Source organism: Pipistrellus kuhlii, unplaced genomic scaffold (genome assembly GCF_014108245.1).
Source record: "Pipistrellus kuhlii isolate mPipKuh1 unplaced genomic scaffold, mPipKuh1.p scaffold_m20_p_30, whole genome shotgun sequence".
Lineage (NCBI taxonomy): Eukaryota > Metazoa > Chordata > Mammalia > Chiroptera > Vespertilionidae > Pipistrellus > Pipistrellus kuhlii.
This window is the reverse complement of record NW_023425530.1, coordinates 5,842,813-5,869,052: the sequence shown is the minus strand read 5'-3', so window position 1 is coordinate 5,869,052 and position 26,240 is coordinate 5,842,813. Positions and strand designations below refer to the sequence as shown.

Sequence of the window (26,240 nt, the reverse complement as noted above, 5' to 3'; positions counted from 1 at the left end):
TTCTGACTAGGAAAGAATTCAGAGCAAGACCCAAAGTGTAAGAGAACATTTACTGGGTAAATTAGAGGTGTGAGAAGTAATTTTTAGAGGTAATGTCTTTAGGAAATGAGTTTTGGAGGTAATGGAAGCGGCCTTGGAGCTTGTGAGTACAAGCTAATGGTAACCTGCCTGGAGAGGAGGAGATGGAGGGAGAAGGGAAAGATACAGGTGTGCTCCCGGGAGGGAGAGCGCACTGGGTCCTCCTTCCTGAAGGGTTTAGGGTGGAGATTTCGGGGGAGGTCCCAGGGGAAGAGCTGAATGGAATATTCTGTAGCTTTCCAGGTGTGTCCATTCAGGGATGTGGCCTCCACTGATGGATGGGCCAGCACCAGGGCAGGGTCATTATTCAGTGCAGCTGGTCCTGATGTCAGCCCTGGCGTTTTGTTGCTTATCTGGCCTGGAGCTAGAGGAGGAAAAGTCTCCCTGGGGACAAGGTCCCACCCTACAGTTGACTGCCCATTGCTGGACACCTGGGCTCTCCACCCTGGTGACCTCTGTACCTGGCCCATCTCCATGCTCTGGGTGGGTCTGTGCAACTGCCCACAAGATAACCACAAGGGGTGGCTCTGTTGTATGGTAAGTCAACAAATGAGATACAAGACGTCTTAATAATTAGGAGTCATTTATTGCATGCAGCCCAGAGGCAGGTGTCTCTTCCAAATCTCTGAGCACGACATACAGGAAGTTTCCCATATTTACACTTTTGGAGCCTCTTTGTTTGCAGATTTTACAAAGAACACTGTGAGAGTTATTGTTACAGACAGTTGTAACCTTGAGTACATAATGAACCAGTACTTGGCATAAAAATTGGGAATTATTAGCGATATGAGTCTATTTCATTTGATGGCTAGCATGCAAGGTCAGACAGTTAAGTTTATCTTTTCCTATTATTTGAACTAAAAAAAAAAATCATTTTACAGAATAACAGACAGCCTTAAAGTGACAGAGTTTATAATGACAGAATTTACAGAACAAGGGTTTATCTAACAATAAGCAGAGAAATTCAAACAGCAGTTTTTTTATATACAAGATGGAAGTTACTATGCTTCAGCTTATGACCTCAGAGGACCGAGACTGAATCACCAGTGGGAACACATTTTTTCATGTGAAAAACATTTGCTAAAGGTAACCATTCTGAATACACAGAAGTCACTTTTCACGCTGGACATGACAGCTTGTTTCTGGTTTCATGCTCTTCCTGGGAATCTGGCTGTAGTTCTGGAAGGATCCCACCCTAAGGCATCCCTGGTCCCTGAGCATGTGCACCTTTTTGGCAAATGTACACGTCAGACTCCAGCTGTCAACAAAGATCAAAATGGAGCCAGATTCATGAGGTGCCTTTTCAGTGTGTGTTTGCAAGGAAGGACCACTGTTCCCTGGGGACTCTCAGCCCTGCCTCTCAGTGCAAACGTCCTGGTCAGGAGATCTGGCTGGTTAGGGCTCAGGCCTGTGTATCTAGGGCACTAGGGAGGGATGTCTGTGAAGTGTCTGTCAGCTGAGCTGGGCGCCAGGTGGGTGGGGCTGCGGTGCGGGTGGGTGGTTGAGGCTATTTAAGGAGCAGGCGGGTGGGGCCAGGCTCTGCTTCCACCCTGTTGTTCCCTTCGCTTCAGCTGCACTGAGATGGCATCTTCCTCGCTCCGTCCTCTGTGGGGCTGCGGTCTGTGAGGCGGTGGGGCCGCAGGGGACTCGGGCCGGGAACGGACATGGTGAGTGACGGCCGGGCGCGGAGGCGGCAGGAGGGCGGGGAGCCGCCGGGGACCGTCTGTCCGCGGGCAGGTCCGGGCTGCGGACCCCAGGCGCCCGGGCTCCGCGGAGGCTGCAGGCCCCTCGGGCTCGCAGGGGGCCCCGCCGGGACCCGGGTCCAGGGCGTCCCCGCGGCGGGGCCTGGGGCTGCGGAGCGAGTCCGGGCGGCTCCGCGCCCACAGCCCGGGCTCCGCAGCGGGTGCGGGGCCGCGCGGAGGGTCCGTGGGGACAGGGGGCTCGGCCTCCGCGGTCCGTGCACGGGGGGAGCTGTGGTCTGTGGCCTGTCCCTCCTTTCCCCCCAGAGGGACCGTGTTCTCCTGGGTGTGATGTGTGTGGGGCAGGCTCTCCAGTCCCCCTGTCCCCCAGGCCCTGCTCTGCAGCCAATGCCTGCATTCCCAGCCTCTCCCCGGACCCTGAGCCCCATGTTCCCTCCTCTGAGTCACAGCATCGTTATCAGCTGTTTGTGTTGTGGTGCTTTTCAAACGGTTAAAAACAAGATTCCGCCGATTAAGTGGAAGGTCTAATGGGCTTGATTCCCATCCACGAATCGGGCTGCATCCCAACTGGTAAATACGTAGCATCTCAGAGGAGCTATTCAAAATGGAAGGCGTTTGCAATAGGCAGAAACGAAGTGGCTTTGACAGCTCATTAGCAAAAGAAAAGGGGATTGCTTCAGGCGGGGTCGCCTTTCCTTAGGGGAAGGAACACAGGAGGCTTTTAGAGGGATTAATGTTGAACAGCAGGTTGCGGAGTGACGGGGTTAGAATGTTACTCCCGGGAGAGGTGAAACTGCAGGTACACACAGGCGTGCACCCCTGAACCTGGGGCGTCCATCTTGAGGCAATTTTATTGTTTTCAGTTCTTACACACACCTGCATGGTGTAGCCTGTGGGTCCCAGGCAGCAAACCTGTGCAACATGCTGCTGTACTGAGCACTGTAAGTGTTAGGTCGAGGCAGGGAGGAAGCCCAGAGCCGATACAAGCATCTGCAAGGTGGATGGTGACAAAGACAGCTGGCTAGCTGGTGCCTTCCTAACGGTCTTTTTCTGGGCCACTGTTCCCTTCCCCGATCTCCATCATGGGAATTGACGGCAAATCCACCCTTCCCTGTCTCCTCGACAATAGCCCTATAACCCACTCATTCCTAGTCATGCCTTCATGCCCCGTACCCCATTTAGGACGAGATATCCTCATCAAACTAGGGGCCACTCTGCAGCTCACTGAGAGTCCTTCAGCCTCCCTGCTTCTTCCGCTCCTGGCTCCCTCCCTTCCCGGGAACACTGCTCCCCCACTGCCTGCAGTCCCTTGTCAACCCAAAAGCATGGGACACCTCTACCCCGGTGGTTACTAGGCACCATACCCCGGTGAGGATCAGACTTAAAGACCCCGCCTCCTTTCCCTCCCGTCCCCAGTTTCCTATCTCCCTAACTCATTAAACCTCTCATTCCTCGGCTTCTGGGCCAGGGTCTCCTCATACCTATGGACTCTCCCTGCAACACCCCATCCTCCCCGTTAGGAAGGCGCCAGCTAGCCAGCTGTCTTTGTCACCATCCACCTTGCAGATGCTTGAATCGGCTCTGGGCTTCCCCCGCTGCCCCGACCTAACAGTAAGCAATTGTAACGCAGTGGTAGTGAGCATTTATGAGAAGGCGCAGTAAAAATGTGGTGGCAAGATAGAAAATGGTCCATCCGTGTGGGCACTGACCCTGAATGGGCTACAGGACTGCTCTGCAGGAGTCAGTGGTCGGTGAGTGAATGTGAAGGCCTAGGACGCTCCTGTGCACGACTGTAGACTGTATCACACTGCGCACTGAGGCCAGGAAATGTACAAAACACAGATCCATCAAGCCCAGGAGGCAATGATGCAATCAAAAGGCTCAGTCAGCACAAGGCCTCTGAGGCTGTGCCGGCATAAACCAGCACACTGCTTCACAGCAGAGTTTTCTTTCACTCAGTAGAAAGCTTACATGGATACAGAGGACAGTGTAGCAAATACATGAACCAGCTCACCATCATCAGGTTTCGCATGTAGTGACCGTAACTGTATGTGCTGGGCTTTCACAGGACTGGCCGCACAGGCAGCTTGCTTACACCAGCATCATCATAAACATCTGAGCAATGCATCTCCCTGTGACATTGTGATGGGTATGATGTCACTAGGTGACTGCAGTTTTTCAAATCCACTGTAATCTTTTCGTTTTATAGAAGGGATTTTATTTTTTATTAAGTTACAGTTGACATACAACATTTTATTAGTTTAAGGTGTACAGCATAATGATTTGATGTTTATATGTATTGTGAAGTGACCATCACAATAAGTCTAGTGAGCATCTGTCATCACAGATTTACAGATGTTTTTTTCCTTGAAAAGATAAATTTTAACATTTACTCTTAGCAACTTTCAAATTTGAAACAATACCATAACTAACTGCAGTCTCCATGTTGTATGCTGCATTTCCATGACTGACTTTATAACTGGACATTTGTACCTTTTGAAATCTTTCGTCCATTAGACCCCCACCACACCCCCATACACCACTCCTGCAACCTCTAGCAATCATCAATCTGCTCTGTATCTATGGAGTTGCTTTTTTCAAAACATATATATATTATTGATTTTTTATAGAGAGGATAGAAAGTCAGAAACATCATGAGAGAGAAACATCAATCAGCTGCCTCCTGCACACTTCCCACTGGGTATGTGCTTGCAAACAAGGTACATGCCTTTGACTGGAACCAAACCCAGGATGCTATCTGCTCAGCCAAACCTGTTAGGGCTGGAGTTGTTTTTTTAAAGGTTCCACAGATAAGTGAGAACACATGGCATTTCTTTTTCTCACATTTCACAAAGCATCCTGCCCTCAAGGTCCATTAATGTGTTGTTACAAGTGTCAGAATTTCTTTTTCTAATGGCTGAATAATCCTACCTAATAAAAGAGAAACATGCAAATTGACCACACCTTCGCTAAGCCCACCAGCCAAAACAGGGTGAGTATGCAAATCAACCCAACCAAGATGATGGTTAATTTGTATATCCAGGCCAGCCTGAAGACTGAAGATAGTGTAGAAAGAAGCCAAGCGCTGCAGAAGGGAGGGAAGCTCCAGAGAAGTAAGCAACAGGGACTGGGGAGAAGGGAGGGAAGCAGGCAAGGCAGCAACTGCAGCAGGAAAACCTATTGCAGGAATCTTCCTGCAACAGGCCTCATCTTCTGTGTGTGTGTGTGTGTGTGTGTACACCATTTTTTTTTTATTGTTTAAAGTACTGCATATATCGCTTATTTCCCCATTGACAAGCCTCCATCACCCCAGTGTCCATGTCCATTGGTTATGCTAATATGCATGCATACAAGTCCTTTGGTTGATCTCTTAGCCCTCTCTCCTCTCCTCCCTTCTTTCTGAGGTTGGACTGTCTGTTCAGTGTTTCTTAGTCTCTGGATCTATTTTTGTTCATTAGTTTATGTTCATTGTATCCCACATATGAGTGAGATCATATATTTATCTTTCTCAGGCTGGCTTATGTCACTTAGCACCATGGTCAGCAAACTGCAGCTCGCGAGCCACATGCAGCTCTTTGGCCCCTTGAGTTTTTCACAAAGGCCAGCTTAGGAGGACCCTAATTAAGTTAATAACAGTGTACTTACCTATATAGTATAAATTTAAAAATTTTGGCTCTCAAAAGAAATTTCAATTGTTGTACTGTTGATATTTGGCTCTAACGAGTTTGCCAACCATTGGCTTAGGATAATGCTCTCCAGGTCCACCCATGCTTTTGCAAATGGTGAAAGTTCTTCCTTTTTTATAGCAGCATAGTATTCCATCGTGTAGTTGTACCACAGTTTTCTAATCCACCCATCTACTGATGGGCACTTAGGCTATTTCCAAATCATGCACCATTTTCTTTTTTTAAAAAAAATTTTTTTTAACTCTCACAGGAAGATACTTTTCCATTGAATTTTGGAGAAAGGGAAAGTCAGAGAAATATTGATGTGAAAGAAATGCATCGACTAGTTGCCTCCTGCATGTGCCCTGACCAGGGCATGCAGGGAGGAGTGCTTGCATCAAAGGTGTGTGCCCTTGACCGGAATCAAACCTGGGACTGTTCAGTCCACATGCTGACGCTCTGTTCACTGAGTGATACTGGCTAGGGCTTAAACTTTCCCCCCCTCCCCCCATTAGTTTCAGGTGCCTACATGGTGATGAGACATGTACATAACTTACAAAGTCTAATATCCATCAGATACCACACATGGTTAACAGAATATTATTGACTATATTTCCTATGCTCTACTTTGCAACCCCCTGACTAGTTTGTAACTACCAATTTGTACATCCTTTTTGTTGTTGTTTTTGTTTGTTAATCCTCACTTGAGAATATTTTTCCATTGATTTTTTAGCAAGAGTGGAAGAGAGAGGGAAAGACAGAGAGAAACATTGATGTGAGAGAGAAACACTTCGATTGGTTGCCTCCTGCAAGAGCCCTGACCGGAGCTGGGCCGGGGAGGAGCCTGCAACCAAGGTACGTGCCCTTGACTGGAATCAAACCTGAGACCTTTTGGTCTGCATGCTGATGCTCTATCTACTGAGCCAAACCAGCTAGGGCATGTGCTTTCTTTAAAAAAAAAAATCTCTTATTGTTGAATGTATTATATATGTTGCTTTTTTTTCTCCTATTATCCCCCAGCCTGCCCCCTACCTGAGGTGTTCAGCACCTTTTGTCTGTGTTCATAGGTTATGCATATATGCATGCAAGGTCTATGGTTAATTAGCTCCCACCCATCCACCCTCCCCCGCCTTCCCTCTGAGATTCTGCACTCTCTTCCAGGTTCTCATGTCTCTGCACCCACTCCTTTTATCAGTTGATTTTTTGTTACTTAGATTCCACATATGAGAGAGATCATGGGATACTTGTCTCTTTCTGACTGATTTATTTCCCTTAGCATGATATCCTCCATCCAGTCCCTTCATGTTGTCTCAAATGGTAAGAGATTGTTCTTTTTTACTGCTGCATAGTATTCCGTGGTATAAACGAATCACAGCTTTCTTATCCACTCATCTACTGATGGGCACTTTGTGCTGTTTCCATATTTTAGCTATTGTAGATTGTGCTGCTGTGAACATAGGGGTGCATACATTGTTTCTGATTGGTGTTTCAGGTTTTCTTAGGATATACTAGAGGTCCCTCAGCCCAGCCTGCAATGATGCCAGCATCCCTCACCCCGGCCTCTAGCCAGAGGCTTCTCCCCTCCCTCTGAGCAGCCTCTGGGAAGTTGCTTGTCCTAGGGCCTCCTCAGGGACCCGGCCCATGACACCCATCAGCTGGGCAGCGAGGGAGCTTGGGTACTCAGGGACTTGGGCTCCCAGGTCCTGCTTCCCCACCGATGTGGTGTGCATTAGCTGCCATGGGAGCCGTGCCCCAGGAGTCACCCCCTTGGACCGTACTAGCGAGCATGGGGGAGGGGGGTGTTTGGCCACGGCAGCAGCGATTTGATGTCTGTAGTATGCCCGCTGGACCTCCCGCCATGGTGCCACACTGGCCGCGTCCACACTGTGGGTAGGTGGCTTCTAGTCTGCGACTGGGGCTGCTGGGTTGCCACTGGGACCTGCGGGCAGAGGACCCCGGCACCCATAGGGCTCCGTCAGCGTCAGGAACGGAAAAGATCCATTTTTCTGGGTCTTGCCCCCTCTCTGCACAGCTGGGATGGGGATGCTGAGCTCGCCCCAGCCGCTGGCCAGAGGCCCCTTCCCTCCCTCCATGTCCAGACCTCTGGCCAGAGGCTCCTCCCCTCCCTCTGAGGCCAAGGAGCGGATGCTGGGCTCAGGTTGCCAGGGCACCACCAGCGTCTGTTCTGGCCGCTATGGGTGCCAGCATTTTTGTTGGGGAGTGATGGTTAATTTGCATATCACTATTTTATTAGATAGGATTCCTAGAAGTGGGATCACTGAGTCAAATGGCAATCCATATTTAATTTTTCAGGAAACTCCATACTGTTTTCCCATAATGGTTGCACCAGTCTGCATTCCCACATGCAGTGCACTAGGGTTTCCTGTTCTCCCCATCCTCACCAGCACTTGTCATTTGTTTATTTGTTGATGGCAGCCATTTTGACAAGGTGTGAGGTGATACTTCATTATCCTGTTGACTTGCATCTCTCAGATGATTAGTGACTCGGAGCATTTTTTTATATGTCTCTTGACCATCTTTATATATTGGATTAGAGGCCTGTTGCACAAAGAGATTCATGCAATAAGCCTGCCTTCCCTTGGCTTCCAGCACCAGTTTTCCTCCGGCACCTGGGACCCAGGCCTTCATTCTGGCCAAGTCTGCCACCTTTGCTGAAGACTCTGTCCAGAGTCTGCCTTCTTTGTCTTCACTGCTGACTCCAGCTGGCATCTTTCTCCTAATTTGCATATTTCCTCCTGATTAGCAGGTGGGAATAGCGGAGTGATGGTTAATTTGCATCTTTCTCTTTTATTATTGTAGATTGTTTATCTTCCTTCTGTTAAGCTGTATGAGTTCCTTATATATTTTGGATACTAACCCTTTATTAGATGTATTATTGCTAAATATGTTCTCCCATACAGTAGACTCCCTTTTTGTTTTATTGATGATTTCTTTGGCTGTGCAGAAGATTTATATTTTGATATAGTCCCATTTGTTAATTTTTTCCTTTGTTTCCTTTGCCTTTGGAGATATGTCTATAAACATACTGCAATGAGAGATGTCTCAGATTTTGCTGCCTATGGTTTCTTCTAGGAATTCTATGGTTTCATGACTTAGCATTGAATTTAAGTCTTTTATTCATTTTGAGTTTATTCTTGTATATGGTGTAAGTTGGTAGTCTGTTTCATTTATTTTGCATGAACCTGTCCCATTTTCCTAACAACATTTATTGAAGAGACTCTTTTGACTCCATTGTTTGCTCTTCCTTTGTCAAATATTAGGTCTAGTAATAATTGATGTCGTTTTCTAATACTTTTTAAAATCGAATTTATTAAAACAATACAACAAAATTTAATCAACAATATAGTTGCCGTTGTTTTCTTTTTTTTCTTTTTATTTATTTATTTATTTATTTATTTTAATTAATTAATTTATTTTTTTTACATATTTTAATGATTTTTTTGCCCCCCTCCCTCCCTCCCCTATATCCCCTCCCTCCCCATAGTTTTATGTCCATTGGTTGTACTTATATGCATGTATACAAGTCCTTCGGTTGATCTATTATCTCCCCCATATCCTCCTCCCCTCCCCGCTGTAATCTGACAATCTGCTTGTTGCTTTACTGTCTCTATATCTATCTTTTGGTTCATCAGTTTATAATGCTCTTTATTATCCACAAATGAGTGAGGTCATGTGGTGTTTCTCTTTCATTGATTGGCTTATTTCACTCAGCATGATGTTCTCCAATTCCATCCAGGTTGCTGCAAATGATGAGAATTCCTTCTTCTTTATGGCAGCATAGTATTCCATTGTGTAGATGTACCATAGTTTTTGGATCCAATCATCTGCTGACGGGCACCTAGGCTGTTTCCAAATTCTGGCTATTGTAGATTGTGCTGCTATGAACATAGGGGTGCATATATCCTTTCTGATTGGTGTTTCTAGTTTCTTGGGATATATTCCTAGGAGTGGGATTACTGGGTCAAATGGGAGTTCCATTTTCAGTTTTTTGAGGAAACTCCACACTGCTCTCCACAGTGGTTGCACCAGTCTGCATTCCCACCAGCAGTGCACGAGGGTTCCTTTTTCTCCGCAACCTCGCCAACACTTGTCGTTTGTCGATTTGTTAATGTTGGCCATTCTGACAGGTGTGAGATGGTACCGCATTGTTGTTTTGATTTGCATCTCTCGTATAATTAGTGACTTTGAGCATGTTTTCATGTGCCTTTTGGCCTTCCTTCTGTCTTCTTTTGAAAATATTCTATTTAGGTCCCTTGCCCATTTCTTAATTGGATCATTCATCTTCCTTTTATTTAGTTGTATCAGCTTCTGTAGATGTTGGAGATTAAACCTTTATCAGTGGTGTCATTTGCAAATATGTTCTCCCACACCGTGGGGTTTCTTGTTGTTTTGTTGATGGTTTCTTTTGCTGTAAAAAAGCTTTTTATTTTGATGTAGTCCCATTTGTTTATTTTCTCTTTAGCTTCCATTGCCCTAGGGGCAGTATCAGTGAAGAAGTTCTTTTGGCATACGTCTGAGATTTTGCTGCCTGTGGATGCTTCTAGTATTTTTATGGTTTCCCGTCTGATGTTTAAGTCCTGTATCCATTTTGAGTTTATTTTTGTGTATGGTGTAAGTTGGTGATCTAGTTTCATTCTTTTGCATGTGTCTACCCAATTTTCCCAACACCATTTATCGAAGAAACTGTCTTGACTCCATTGTATATTCGTGCCTCCTTTGTCAAATATTAATTGAGCATATTGATTTGGGTTGATATCTGGGTTCTCGATTCTATTCCATTGATCTATATGTCTGTTCTTATGCCAGTACCAGGCTGTTTTGAGAACAGTGGCTTTGTAATACAGTTTGAAGACGGGTATTGCGATCCCTCCTACTTTACCCTTCTTTCTCAGGATTGCTGTGGCTATTCGGGGTCTTTTATTGTTCCAAATGAACTTTTGGAGAGTTCTTTCTAGGTCAGTGAAATATGCCCTTGGTATTTTAATGGGGAGTGCATTGAACCTATAGATTGCTTTAGGAAGTATGGACATTTTGATGATGTTGATTCTACCAATCCATGAACATGGTATGTTCTTCCATCTCCTTACATCATCCTCTATCTCTTTTTTCAATGTCGTGTAATTTTCTGCATATATATCCTTTACTTCCTTAGTTAAATTTATTCCTAGGTATCTTAATTTTTTTGGTGCCATGGTAAATGGAATTGCTTTTTTAGTCTCTGTTTCTGTAGTTTCACTGTTGGTGTATAGAAATGCCATGGATTTCTTGGCGTTAATTTTGTATCCTGCTACATTGCCAAATTCATTTATTAAGTCAATTAGTTTCTGCCGTTGTTTTCTACTACTTGTGCCCAACACTCAGGAAGCATTTTAATCCCTCTGTTGTAAAATTCTTGTGATTTTGATGCAAAAAATTCGGTCAGTGCATTTTTGAGGCATTCTTCATTATTAAATTTTTTTCCAAGAAGAAAGTTTTGCAAAGAACGAAACAAATGGTAATCGGAAGAGGCAATATCAGGAGAATATGCAGGTTGAGAGAGAACTTCCCATTCCAACTGGCGCAGTTTTTCAGCAGTGATTCTTGCAGTATGCGGTCATGCGTTATCGTGGTGAAGAATTACGCCCTTCCGATTAATCAGCGCGGGTTCTTTTTCTCTTAAAGCTTGGGCTAACCTTTCCAATTGGGCACTATACACTGCACTTGTAATGGTTGGTTAGATGGTAAAAGTTCATAATGAAGAATTCCTTTAAAATTCCACCAAACACACAACATCACTTTTATCGCATGCAAGTCAGGTTTTGGCGTGGGCTGCGGAGCCTCATTTTTGTCCAACCATTGAGGCCGCCTTTTCAAATTCACATACAGCACCCATTTTTCATCTCCGGTAACAATTTGCTCTAAAAACGGCAAACGGTTTTGACGAGAGAGGAGCAAACTGCAAATTGTGACTCTTTGATTACGGTTGTTGTCGGTCAACTCATGAGGAACCCATTGTCCAAACTTTTGGACTTTGCCAAGTGCACGCAATTGATTGGAAATTGTTTTTTGTGAACAATTTAAAGTTGTCGCAAGCTCTTGTTGGGTAATTTGAGGATTTTGCACCAAAAGAGCTTGAAGAGCTTCTTGATCAAAATTGGACACACAGCCTCGACCACTCTTGTCATCTAATGAAAAATTTCCCTCGCGAAATTTCTCAAACCAACGCTGGCATTTTCTGGTGCTAACTGCATCTTGACCAAGAGCACTACAGATGTTTTTTGCAGCCTCACTTGCTTTTCTTCCTAATTGGAACTCGTAAAGCATGCAGTGCCGAATATGCTCTTCATCTGCCATCTTCTTAGCCCTAGTTTTCCAACAAAAACCAAACCAAACACAAACTTTTTCAAGCAAAATTGTTAATTGCACTTCACACGTTCTGTAGATACCACGTGTTTGAAGGTTATGTCAATACAAGTCAACGCCAAGCAAGATTTTAAACGAATGTTTAAAAACGACATTAATTATTACTAGACCCGATATTAATGAAGTGTAATGGCGTGGTTTGATTTCTGTGTTCTCTATTCTGTTCCATTGATCTATATGCCTGTTCTTGTGCTGTTTTCATTTTGGTGGCTTTGTAGTATATAACTTGAAATCTCATGTTGTGATTCCTCCAACTTTTTATTTCTCAAAATTGCTGCAGCTATTCAGGGTCTTTCTTTATTCCATATATTATATTTTCAGAGTTTTTGTTCTAGCTCTATGAAAGATGACATTGGTATTTTAATGGGATTTCATTGACTTTGTGGATTGCCTTGGGTAGTATGGACATTTAATGATGTTGATTCTACCAATCCATGAACACAGTATATTCTTCCACTTGGTTATATCATCTTCTACTTTTTTATTCCACGCCCTGTAGTTTTCCAATAGGTCTTTTGCCTGTTTGGTTAAGTTTATTTCAAAGTATCTTAATTTCTTTTGTTGCCAAGATAAATGGGATTGTTTAGTTTCTCTTTCTGAGAATTCATTGTTGGTGTATAAACAAACTATTGATTTTGGGGTATTAATTTTGTATCCTGGTACCTTGCCAAAGTCATTGATTAAATCTAATAGTCTTTAGGTTTTTCTGTGTACAATATCATGTCTCCTGCGAATAAAGAGAATTATATCTTCTTTCCAATTTGGATGCTTTTTATTTCTTCTACTTGTCTGAACGCTGTGGCTAGGACTTCCAGTATTATGTTGAATAAGAGTAGTGGAAGCAGACATGCCTGTCTTGTTGCAGGTCAATTTGAACCACATTTTGATTATAAAACAAATTATTTTTGCCCATTGAGTATGATGTTGGCTGTAGGTTTGTCATAGATGGTCTTTTCAAGTTGAGATATGCTCTCTATTTCCACTTTGCTAAGAGTTTTTATTAAAACTGGGTGTTGGATTTTGTGAAATGCTTTTTTTTCTGCATCTATTGGTATGATAATGTGAGTTTTGTCTTTCAATTTGCTTGTGTGATGTATCACGTTTATTGATTTGTGAACATTGTACCAGCCAGAATAAATCCCACTTGGTCATGGTGTATGATCTTTTTAAGATATTGCTGGATGCAATTTGCTGATATTTTGTTGAGGATTTATCATCTATGTTCATCAGGGATATTGGCCTGTAATTCCCTTTCTTTTGTAGTGTCTTTATCTGTTTTTGGAGTTAGAATAAAGAGTTTGAAGTTTTCCTTCCTCTTCAATTTTCTGAAATAGTTTGAGGAGTAAAAGTATTAGTTCTTTGAATGAAGAACTCCCTTGTGAAGCCGTCTGGACCTGGGCTTTTGTTAGCTGGGAGTTTTTTAATTACTGCTTATATTTCATCAGTTGTTATGGGCCTCTTCAGGTTTTATGATTCCTTCTGATTCAGTTTGAGGAGATTGTATTTTTCTAGGAATTTGTCCATTTCATCCACATTGTCTAGCTTGTTAGCTTATAGTTGTTAATAGTGTTTTCTTATAATCCTTTGTGTTTCTGTGTGACATTGGATACTTCTCTACTTTAGTTTCTGGCTTTAGTTATCTAGGTCCTCTCTCTTTGTTTTTTGGCTGGCTAACAGTCTACCAATTTTGTTTATCCTTTCAAAGAACAAGCTTTTGGTTTCATTCTATTTTTTTGTATTGTTTTTGTTTGTTTTGTCTCTATGTAATTTGTTTCTGCTGTAATCTTGATTATTTCCTTCCTTCTACTTTGGACTTTTCTTATTGTGCTCTTTCTAGTTCTTTAAGTTGTAGGGTTAAATAACATATTGTTGATTTTTCTTGTTTTTGAGTTATGCCTGTAATGCTATAAACTTCCCTCTCAGGAATGCTTTTGCTGTGTCCCAGAGATTTGGGGTTGTTGTGTGTTCGTTTTCATTTGTTTCTAGGAAGTTTTTAATTTCTTTCTTGATCTCATTGGTAACCCATTCATTGTTTAACCTGTTAACTGGGGAGTTCCCTTTTTAATGACGCAACCTGTAACAGGCGCGTACTCTTTCACTAGGACGTGTCAGTAGGTCACTCCCGGAGGACGTAATTTCATAATTTTTTATTTATACTTAATGAAAATAAATGAAATATATATGTATTTTCGTTTATTTATATATATAAAGCACAAAGGAAAATACAAAATTACAAAAAAATAGAAAAGAATATAAAAAAAAATGGACACGTTGAATAAAAAAATTATAAATTTTACAAACAATGATAAAGATTACAAAAAATAGCCGAAACCGGTTTGGCTCAGTGGATAGAGCGTTGGCCTTCGGACTTAAAGGTCCCGGGTTCAATTCCGGTCAAGGGCATGTACCTTGGTTGCCGGCACATCCCCAGTGGGGGGTGTGCAAGAGGCAGCTGATCGATGTTTCTCTCTCATCTCATCGATATTTCTAACTCTCTATCCCTCCCCTTTCCTTCCTCTCTGTAAAAACTCAATAAAATATTAAAAAAAAAAAAAAGATTACAAAAAATATATACCGTCCCTCTCGGGGCACAACATATATTTCAAGGACGTATTCATACGTCCTACCCGTTCCCGATATTGTTTTTGTTTGACGTATTTATAGGTCCCGCTCTGTTAACAGGTTAATATTATGCTCTTTAGCCTCCATGTGTTTGAATTTTTTTGGCATTTTTTCTGTAGTTGATTTCTAATTTCATTCCACTGTGATCTGAGAAGATGCTTGATATGATTTCAATCTTCCTGATATTTTGGAGACATGTTTTGTGTCCTAATGTGATCTTTTTTTGTGGATGAGCTGTGCACACTTGAGAAGAATATATTTTCCCTTTGGGGTGAAATGTTTTATAAATGTCAATTAAATCTGTCTGATCCAATGTGTCCTTTAGAGTCACTGTCTCCTTGTTAAGTGTCTGTCTGGAAGATCTATCCAGTGAAGTGAGTGGGGTGTTGAAGTCTTGTTCTATGATTGTATTGTCATTCTCTCCATTCAAGTTTTCTAGAAGTTATGTACTGGTATTTGGGTGCATATATGTTGACCAGAGTTATATTCCCTTGTTGGATCAATCCCTTTGTTTCTGTTGTGATGGCCTTCATTTTAAAATCTATGTCAGCTAAAGCCGGTTTGGCTCAGTGGTAGAGAGTCGATCTGCGGACTGAAAGGTCCCAGGTTCGATTCCGGTCAAGGGCATGTACGTTGGTTGCGGGCACAAAGAGCCGCATGTGGCTTGCGAGCCGAGGTTTGCCGACCACTGAGCTGGAGCAGCAGTTCTCAACCTGTGGGTTGCGACCCCTTTGGGGGTCGAATGACCCTTTCACAGAGGTTTAAGACATCCTGCATATGAGATATTTACATTACAATGAATAACAGTAGCAAAATTACAGTTATGAAGTAGCAACGAAAATAATTTAATAGTTGGGGGTCACCACAACATGAGGCACTGTATTAAAAGGTCGTGGCATTAGGAAGGTTGAAAACCACTGATCTAGGGGCTGTCATAAGGTCAAGCTTAATTATGCTAAGAGGGCCGTGCCCTCTAAGCTGGGACTTGTTTTGGCTTTGCCAACAGGTCAATGTGAGGCTTAATCCTATAACCGCTCCCTACATCAAGTTCCCAAAAAATAAAGCAAGCAAAGAAAATCAGTAACCAAGTTACATTACAGACTATCACTAGATGATGACTGATGACTTACAGGGAAAGCAGGAAGAGTACCCAAGATAAGAATTCTTGGCAGTTGCTGGGAAGTTCCTGCCATCCCTGCCACGTGTTCAGCCTACCACAGGTACCTGGGGCCTCTAGCAAAGTAAATATGCCCCACCCTTAAACAATTAAACCAAACAACCAAGACAGAGACACTCTATGGACAGTTTTTACAGGTGCCCATAACCCACAGACAAGACGTAATGAATCGGATTCCTTTTCATGGATCTTTCCGATGTGTTACAGTGCCCGGGATTTAGAACCAGAATGCAGCCCAGAGGGCTCCCAAGTGGGGTCGCCAGGAAACACCCACAAACAGCCTGTTGTTCACAGATAATCATCACATTCTGCTCTCACGTTAAATATTGACTGTGGTCCAGAGTTCTTTGGACCAAAATCTGCCAGTCTCAAGGCATCTTATGGTAGTTTTCAGACAAGGTATGAAGGAGACCTTTTGTAAATGGACTATTTGCCCCATTTTCTCTCATACTTTCCCCTATTTCTTTAAAGGTATTAAAGGAGATTGATTTATATATCCAATTACATTGCATCCTGCATAAATGGGCACGCCAAAAGCTCTCCTTTTTTAAAAAATTTAAAAATTTTTAATTTTATTGATTTTCCACAGAGAGGAAGGGAGAGGATAGAGCGCTAGAAATGTCAATGAGAGAGAAACATCTACCAGCTGCCTCCTGCACACCCTCTACCGGGGATGTGCCCGCAGCCAACGTACATGCCCTTGACCGGAATCGAACCTGGGACCTTTCAGTTCACAGACCGACGCTCTATCCACTGAGCCAAACCGGTTTCAACAAAGCTCTCCTTCTAACATAGGTTGCCTAACATGATCCCATAGCTGAGGACTTAGTTGATGAACCTTCCCACACTGGAGGCCGAGGATCGGGGGCCTTCCATATCACCGGCTTTACAGGCTCTACTTCAGGAGGAGGGGGCAGGGACAAACCCTCCTGGTGTTCCGTAGGCTTTTGATCCACAATATGAAGTGGACATAGTGCAGCTCGAGCAAGATCCCACGAAATTAAAGATGACAAAGGCACTTGTTTTCCCTGGGCCTGATTTCTCTTTAGATTCCTACCTTCTTGTTCCTAGAGATCAAGGTCTAATGTTCCAGCATCGGAACAAAGGTGTATCGTATCTAATAAAAGAGTAATATGCAGATTGACCATCACTCCAACACACAAGATGGCTGCCCCCATGTGGTCAAAGATCCTGCCCCTATGTGGACACAAGGTGGCCACCACAAGATGGCCATCAGGGGAGGGCAGTAGGGAGGGACCAGGCCTGCAAGAAAGGGCAGTTGGGGGTGATCAAGCCTGCAGGGGAGGGCAGTTAGGAGTGACCAGGCCAGCAAAGGAGGGAAGTTGGGGGTGACTGGGCCTGCAAGGGAGGGCAGTTGGGGGAACCCAGACCTGCAGGGGAGAGCAGTTAGGAGCAAACAGGCTGGCAGGGGAGCAGTTAGGCATCATTCAGGCTGGCATGGGAGTGATTAGGGGGTGATCAGGTTGGCAGGCAGAAGTGGTTAGGGGCAATCAGGAAGGCAGGCAGGCGAGCAGTTGGGAGCCATCAGTCCTGGATTGTGAGAGGGATGTCCGACTGCCCGTTTAGGCCCAATCCCATCTAACAGGCAGTCGGACATCCCTCGAGGGGTCCCAGATTGGAGAGGGTGCAAACTGAGCTAAGGGACACCTCCCCCTCATCCCCAGTGCACAAATTTTGTGCACTGGGCCTCTAGTGAGTTATAATAGTTTGCAAAAAGTCCTTTAATTGTTTCCTTGTAACAGAGGCACCCTTTGCTTTTCACAACTGTTTAAGCAGTTATATATTATTGCCATCTGTGGTGCAACCAGTGGGGCCCTCAGGGGGCCCTTCTCCCAGCCACTTTGGCCTGGTGCCATTCACTCACCAACATCGACTTCTACCATTACCGACCAGTCCCATCTGTGGGACGACCTGTGGAGTTTTCGGAGCTCCCACTAGCATCCACCTTGCCCTGGTGCCGCCCGCTCCTCTACTTCACCATCACATAGCAGTCCCGCTCTCATCAGGGCCCATTGAGACCAACTATATCTCCCCTGCCACCCACTACTTAGTGCCACCTCGCTGAAACCTGCCATGTTTTGAACCGCCCACTGGTGGTCAGCGCACGTCATAGTGAGCTGTGGAACTACCAGGCAATCAAAACTCTCAGGAACAATGTCCATCTTAGCCTTTTATTATACAGGATACTACCTTTACTTTATTGTGTGTTTTTTTTTTGCCTCCTTTGTCAAATATTCTGTGTCCATAAAGGCTTGGGTTTACATCTAGGCTCTCTGTTCTGTTCCACTGATTTATATGCTATTTTTAGGCCAGGACCATGCTGTTTTAATTACTATGGCCTTGTAGTACAATTGCATATTAGGTAATGTGATTCATCCACATTTGTTCTTTCTTCTCAAGATTGATGTTGCTATTCAGGGTGTTCTAAGGTTTATGTAAAATTTTTGAATATTTGTTCTAGTTATGTGAGTTTCATCATGGGTATCATTGATACATGTTGCATTGAAGCTGTAGATTGTTTTGGGTACTATGGACATTTGAATTATATTAATTTTTCCTCTCAGTAAACATCATATACTGTGTACTTCCAATTACAGTTTACATTCCAATTATAGTTTACATTTAATTTAATTTTATATTTGTTTCAGGTGACACTAATCCCAACATTAAAATATTACAGATCTCAATAAAGGCCCTTGGACATGCCAAGTCTTAAATTGTTTCTCAAGGTCCAGGTCCTGGTTAGAGTGTCACAATTGTTCCAGAAAGACTTCTTTGAGTGTGACCTTATGATTTCAATATATGTGTCCATTGTCCTAAAAATCAGTATGAGGTAACCCTCAGGCTCATGAGGAGAGGACTTTTGTAGAGGGCTAAGTTTCCCTGTCTTGCTCATGCCTGACCTCTAACTATAACTATTTCCATGAAATGAGAAGAAGCAAAAGGTCAAATTTGAGTTACTAACAAATAATATAGAAACAATTGATTGTTCATACTCCTCCACAGAATATTTTCATTCATTCAGATGTATCTGACTACTTCTAATAATCTTGAGTACTTCATGACAATATGGCCAAGTACATTTTGTTCCCATTTGAATTTCCACATACCGTCTGGCCTTCCCATTTGGTGATGAGAATAGAAGAGAAAGCTACAAGACATTTATTGTATTCATAGTCATTAAAACTTTATGCAGATATGACAGTATGCTTCATGAATTGCTGCATCAAAGGGTGTTTAAAATGGATATGAGTTTTCTCACAAGGAATTGATGGACTTAAAATAGGAGTATTTTAATGTATTAATATTGAAGTTGTTTAAGGTGCTCTTTATTCTGACATTAGAGAGCAATGAAGACTTGAAGTGATCACAGTAAAATCATAGCAATAAGTTACATGTGGTCTTCAGGCAGTGAGTTTTGCAAATTAATAATAGTCTTACTATAATCAAGTCATAGACTGAGTGTTGGGGACCACGTGTCCTATGTGAACTTCTTATGAATTATGAATAAGTCTCCAGTTCCATCTATCTTACCCATTCTCCTATATGCATATGTGGGATGTTTTAGGACTTGGTGACCTTTGAGGATGTTAATGTGGAGTTCACCACGGAGGAGTGGGCTTTCCTGGATCCCACCCAGAAGAAAATCTACACAGATGTGATGCTGGAAGCCTTCTGGAACCTGGCATCAGTAGGTAGGTATCAAAATTTCTTTTCTTTTTTTAATATATTGATTTTAGAGAGGAAGGAGAAGGAGAGAGTGAGAGCAAAAAACATCAATGATGAAAGAGAATCACTGATTGGGTACCTCCTGCCTGCCTAACACTGGGGATCTACCTGGCAAGCTGGTCCTACTGGGAATTGACCTGTGACCTTCCGGCTCATATGGGTTCATAGGTTGACAGTCAACCACAGAGCAACTCTAGCCTGAAACAATTTGTTACTTAATTAGTCAGTTAGAAAACTAGTGTTGCTTGCTCATTAATGCTGTTTCAAGAACTGAAATATGGAAAGGGAGTACATTGGTAATTAAACTAGGAATCATCACAGCTCGTTGTGTCACTAAAATCTTACCATTCTTTATATTCTTTAGTAGTTTATAATGCTTTTTCTAGCATGTATTTTAGAAGAACAATGTGACGACCATGACAGTGAAGATCAGTATGAAAATCACCGGAGGAATCTTAGGTGAGTCACATTGACGTGGCAAAGCATTAACAGCATCTTTGTGTTTTATTCAAGTAGGTTTTTATATATTTTATTTATATATTTAATATTTTTAAAATTTATTTCAGGGAGGTAGGAAGAGGGAGAATGAGAAATAAACATCAATGATGAGAGAAAATTATTGATGGCTGCCTCCTGCATATCCCACATTTGGATTCATATCCAGAAACTGGGAATATGCCCTGACCAGAAATTGGACTATGGCCACCTGGTTCATTGGTCAGTGTTCAACCACTGTGTCTCGCAGGTGGTTCAAAAATATTTATATGGAGGTAGAGATAGAAAAACCAATAGACTGCCTCCTACATGTCCTGCATTGCAATTAATAAATCTGCAGTCTGGCCATGTTCCCTTTTCAGAGAATTGTACCAGTGAGCCCCTGGTGGGTGGGTTCATCCTGAACCACTGAGCCAAATTGGCCTGGTTCACAAAATAATCTTAAAAACAGATAATCCAATTGTATCAGCCCAGTTTTAAATGTATTGATTTTTAGAATAATCTCATCAAAATGTTTTTTTCTGAGCTATGACCTAGAGATGTAGTGTATAAAAAATAATTATGCTTGGAAACAATATACAGAAATACCATTAATGAATATAAATGTTTTCATAATATCTATGATCCAGCCTAAATCAGAAGTTTTACGATATCCACTTTTAAATATGGAATGTCCTGAAACTCCATCCCTTTTTTTTTGGAAATGGTAAAAATGTCATTGTCATAATATTAAATCATTCACAGAGTAGTAATAATATGCTTCTGATTTTTACAGCAGTCATATGGTAGAGAGACTCTGTACAAGAAAGGATGGTAGTCAATGCAGAGAAAACTTCAGCCAGACTCCAAATCATAATGAAAACAAGGTAACTCCTACTGAAGTAAAACAACCTAAATGCAGGTTGTGTAGGCAACTATTCATACATTATTTATCCTTGAATAACTACCTAAGCTCTCACAATGGAGCCAAACTATACCTGTGTCAAGAATATGAAGAAAGCCCTTATAAATGTAAAGAACCTGAGGAAGCTTTTAGGCATCACCAACATATTCAAATCCATGAAGGCAGCCCTAGTGGGAAAACTCTCAAATATTCAACTTCCCTTAGAAATCATGAAAGAATGCATATTGCGGGGAAACCATATGAATGTGAGCAATATGGGAAAGACTTTAGTCGTCTCATTTACTTTAAACTTTGCAAAAACACTCATAGTGGAAAGAAACCATATCAAAGTAATCAACATGGCAAAACTTCCCATTCTCCCAAGTACTCTGGAGAAAATGAAAGAACACACACTGCGGAAAAGACCTATCAATGTAAGGAATCTGGAAAAACTTTCAGTTCCACTTCTCTTAGTAATCAAGAAAGAACACACACTGCTGAGAAACCTTATGAATGTGGGAATGTCTTCAGTTCGCTCAGCTCTCTTGGAAAACATAAAAGAAGTCATGTGGGAAAGAAGCCTCATGAATGTAAGGAATGTGGTAAAACATTCCATTATCCCTATTCCCTTAGAAATCATAAAAAAACTCATACTGGGGTAAAAAGTTATGAATGTAAGCATTGTGGTAAAGGCTTCTATTATCAATCTTCTCTCCAAAGTCATGAAAGAACTCATACTGGGGTAAAACCCTATGAATGTAAGCAATGTGGGAAAGCCTTCAGATATTCCATATCTCTTAGAAATCATGAAAAAAATCATAATCATACTGTGGAGAAACCTTATAAGTGTAAGCAATGTGGTAAGACTTTTAGTTTTTCCAAATCTCTTAGAAATCATGAAAGAATGCATATTGCAGGGAAACCGTATGAATGTGAGCAATATGGGAAAGACTTTAGTCGTCTCATTTACTTTAAACTTCGCAAAAACACTCATAGTGGAAAGAAACCATATCAAAGTAAGCAATATGGTAAACCTTTCCGTTCTCCCAAGTACTCTGAAGAAAATGAAAGAATGCACACTGCGGAAAAGACCTATCAATGTAAAGAATCTGGAAAAGCTTTCAGTTCCACTTCTCTTAGTAATCAAGAAAGACCACACACTACTGAGAAACCTTATGAATGCGGGAATATCTTCAGTTCGCTCAGCTCTCTTGAAAAACATAAAAGAAGTCATGTGGGAAAGAAGCCTCATGAATGTAAGGAATGTGGTAAAACATTCCATTATCCCTATTCCCTTAGAAATCATGAAAAAACTCATACCAGGGTAAAAAGTTATGAATGCAAGCATTGTGGTAAAAGCTTCCATTATCAATCTTCTCTCCAAAGTCATGAAAGAACTCATAAGCATTGTGGGAAAGCCTTCCATTCCAGCAGCTCTCTTGCAAATCATAAAATAAGTCATGATGAAAAGAAGCCTCATGAGTGTAAGGAATGTGGTAAAACTTACCTTTATCACTGTTACCTTAAAATTCATGAAAAAACTCATAGTGGGGAAAAAACCTATGAATGTAAGCAATGTGGTAAAGATTTCTTTTATCGAACTTCCCTATATCGTCATGTAAAAACTCATACTGGTGTAAAACCTTATGGATGTAAGCAATGTGGGAAAGCTTTCTTTTATACACGTTCCCTCCAAAGTCATGAAAGAACTCATAATAAGGGAAAACCCTATGAATGTAAGCAATGTGGTAAGACTTTTAGTTGTTCCAAATCTCTTAGCAATCATGAAAGAACACATATTGTGGAGAAACTGTATGAGTGTAAGCAATGTGGGAAAGCTTTCAAATATTCCATATCTCTTAGAAATCATGAAAAAATTCATACTGTGCGGAAACCTTATGAATGTAAGCAATGTGGTAAGACTTTTCGTCTTTCCAAGTCTCTTAGAAATCATGAAAGAATGCATATTGTGGGGAAACCATACGGATGTAAGCAATGTGGGAAAGCTTTCAGACATTTCACTTTTCTTAGAAATCATGAAAGGATGCATACTGGGGAGAAACCCTATGAGTGTAAGCAATGTGGGAAAGCTTTCAGATATTCCATATCTCTTAGAAATCATGAAAAAAATAGTAATCATATTGTGGAGAAACCTTATGAATGTAAGCAATGTGGTAAGACTTTTAGTTTTTCCAGATCTCTTAGAAATCATGAAAGAATTCATATTATGGGAAAACCGTATGAATGTAAGCAATGTGGGAAAGCTTACAGATATTCTACATATCTTAAAAACCACGAAAGAATGCATATTGGGGAAAAATCCTATGAATATAAGCAATGTCAGAAAGCCTTTGGTTCTCCCAGTTCTCTTGCAACACATAAAAGAAATCATGAAGTAAAGAAGCCTCATGAATGTAAGGAATGTGGTAAAGATTTCTTTCATCGTACTTCCCTAGTTCGTCATGAAAGAACTCATACTGGGGTAAAACCCTATGAATGTAAGCAATGTGGCAAAGCTTTCTTTTATACAAATTCCCTCCAAAGTCATGAAAGAACTCATAATAAGGAAAAACCCTATGAATGTAAGCAATGTGGTAAGACTTTTAGTTTTCCCAAATCTCTTAAAAATCATGAAAAAATGCATATTGTGGGGAAACAATATGAATGTAAGCAATGTGGGAAAGCTTTCAGCTATTCTATATATCTTAGAAATCATGAAAGAATGCATACTGGGGAAAAACCCTATAAATGTAACCATTGTGGTAAAGCTTTCTCTTATCCAAATTCCCTCCAATATCACGAAAGAACTCATAATAAGGAAAAGCCCTATAAATGTAAGCAATGTGGGAAAGCTTTCAGAGATTCCACTTTTCTTAGAAATCATGAAAGGATGCATACTGGGGAGAAACCCTATGAATGTAAGCAATGTGGGAAAACCTTCTGTTATAACAGCTCTCTTGTAACACACAAAGGATGTCATGAAAAAAAGAAGCTTCATGAATGTAAGGAATGTGGTAAAACTTTCGTTTACCCCTGTTTCCTTAGAGTTCATGAAAGAATGCATACTGGGGAAAGACCCTATGAATGTAAGCATTGTGGTAAAGATTTCTCTCATCTAAGTTCTCTTCGTCGTCATGAAAGAACTCATCTGGGATAAAATGCTAATGAATATAAGCATTGTGATAACCTTATCTATTATCTGTTTTCTCTCTAACATCATGAAAGAACTCTTACTGGGGAAAAACCCTATGAAAATAAGCAATGTGGGGAAGCTTTCTCTTATACACATTCCCTCGAAAGTCATGAAAGAACTCATAAGGAAAAACCCTATGAACGTAAGCAATGTGGATAAAACCTTCAGTTTGCTCACAAATTTTCAAAGACATGAAAATCTTCTGTTGCACCTCACATCTTCAAAGATATAAAAGAACTAGCCTTTATTCATGAAAGAAGCCTCATGAATAAGTAATGAGGTAAACCTTTTTGTTATCCCTTTTCTCTTAGATATCCTGAAATGTATACTGAGGAGAAACCCTATGAATGCAAGCAATGTGAGAAAGCCTATAATCTTCCCAGATCCTTTCAATTCACAAAAACTCTCATAGTGGAGAGAAACCATAGAAATGCAAGGAATGTGTTAAACCTTCAGCTTCTAAAGTATTTTTAATAGATGTGTGAAAACAAATCCTATTGATAAACTGTTAATGTGGAGAATAGGGGAGTGCCTTCATTTATCTCTCAGCTGTGCCATCATTTTGATTATCCATATTGGGGATGGACCCTAAAATATTAAGAGTGTTAGAAATCATTCATTTCTTCTAGTTTATTGTAAAGGATGAAAGAACTCACTGAAGAGAAGCCCTGTCATGTAAAGATGGTAGAAGAGCCTTTGGCCATCCTGGTTCTTTACAAAATCATGAAAGGACTCACACCCAACAATAAGTGTATGAATATATAGAATGTAGGAGAGCCTTTCTTGAACATGTGGAAATGCACCTGGAGAAATAGTGTATATATATTAGAGAAGTTGGGGAAGCCTTTGACTGTACCTCTTCCTTGAAAAGGTCATGGAGAAATCCAAAGTGAAGAATTGTATTGAATGTAAAAATGTATGAAACTTTCCTGTTGCCTCATATCCCTACAAATGTATGAAACCTTCCTGTTGCCTCATATCCCTACAATACCATGTGATAATGTACATTGTATAATTCACAACTAAAACAAACTTAAAATTTTTAACATACTTTCAAAGGAGCTTGAAAACTGCACTGAAAGGAAATCCTATTAGTGTAACTAACTGGTACATGTAAGCCTGTTGCAAATTAACTAATGTACTCCCCAAAACTGACAGCGTTAAAGGAGTTCTATAAATTTTTTGACATATTTGTTCATTATCAATACTCATTCTTTTTTGTTTTTTAAAATTGTTTTTTTTTATTTTTTTTTTTTTTTTTTTGGAATGAGGAAGGAAGAAAGAGGAGTAGAGAGAAACATCCATGTGAGAGGGGAAATAGATGGGTTGTCTTCCCATGTGCCTGACCAGGGATCAACCCAGCTACCCAGTACTGTGCCCTGTCAGGTATTGAATGAATAGGCCCTACCTACACCTATATGTATTTTTTTTTAATTTTTCAATTGCACTTGACAATCACTTTTATTGTAGTTTATAAGTATTTGCCATATATTTGTACTTTCTAGAGGCCCATGCGAATTATTTTCACGTTTGATTTTTGTGTTTCCTTTGGCTGGGAATTGTGCTATGAAGTTTACATTAAGAAGAGAATATTTTAGTTTGTTTTTCTCAATCTTTGCCCTGACAGCCAAGAAAATCCTCAAAACCGTCAGCCACTGCTTTACTTCTACTGATGGTTGGGTGTAAGCTTTACATTTGTTCACAATTTTCTCATTTCAGGCAGACTCTGCATCATTGCTGTCACTCAGATTTGAGACTTTCAATGTTTTCAGTTACCTTGTAAAGGTGATTAAAATTATGTGCATTTTAAGTGTATGTGATTAAAGTATATGTGATTAAAATTCCGTGTATGTGAATGTGAGTGTGATTAAAATTATGTGCATTTTCCCATAATAAACACTTCTATACGTTTTAAGAAAGTATTAACTTTTCCTAAGTAATCTTTTTTTTTATATAAGCAAATCATTTTTATTTATTTTTAGCATATTTTATTGATTTTTTTATGGAGAGGAAGGGGGAGAGAGAGAGAGAGAGAGAGAGAGAGAGAGAGAGAGAGAGAGAGAGAGAGAGAAACATTGATGAAAGAGAAACATCAATTCAGCTCCCTACTGCACACTCCCTACTGGGGATGTGCCCACAACCAAGGTACATGCCCTTGACTGGAATCAAACCTGGGACCCTTCAGTCCTCAGGCTGACGCTCTATCCACTGAGCCAAACTGTTAGGGCTTCTAAGTACTCTTATGTGGTGAACT

At 41.3% G+C, this 26,240-nt stretch overlaps 1 protein-coding gene across 4 annotated transcripts; it reads left to right on the top strand.

Moving 5' to 3' along the window:
* The first annotated feature begins 1,614 nt into the window (after positions 1–1,614).
* Positions 1,615–25,908, top strand: LOC118731272 (zinc finger protein 14-like). 4 transcript variants are annotated; one of them, XM_045589274.1, is made up of 5 exons: positions 1,615–1,745; positions 19,255–19,381; positions 19,802–19,874; positions 20,686–21,576; positions 22,219–25,908. In XM_045589274.1, the coding sequence occupies exons 1-5, from the start codon at positions 1,743–1,745 to the stop codon at positions 23,948–23,950; spliced, it is 2,826 nt and encodes a 941-aa protein (XP_045445230.1). In that variant the 5' UTR covers positions 1,615–1,742; the 3' UTR covers positions 23,951–25,908. The 4 variants fall into 4 exon arrangements, with proteins under 4 accessions (XP_045445230.1, XP_045445232.1, XP_045445231.1 ...); XM_045589276.1 differs by lacking the exon at positions 1,615–1,745 and having other exon boundaries at positions 19,254–19,377; XM_045589275.1 differs by lacking the exon at positions 1,615–1,745 and having other exon boundaries at positions 19,254–19,381; positions 19,783–19,874.
* Positions 25,909–26,240: the final 332 nt, after the last annotated feature.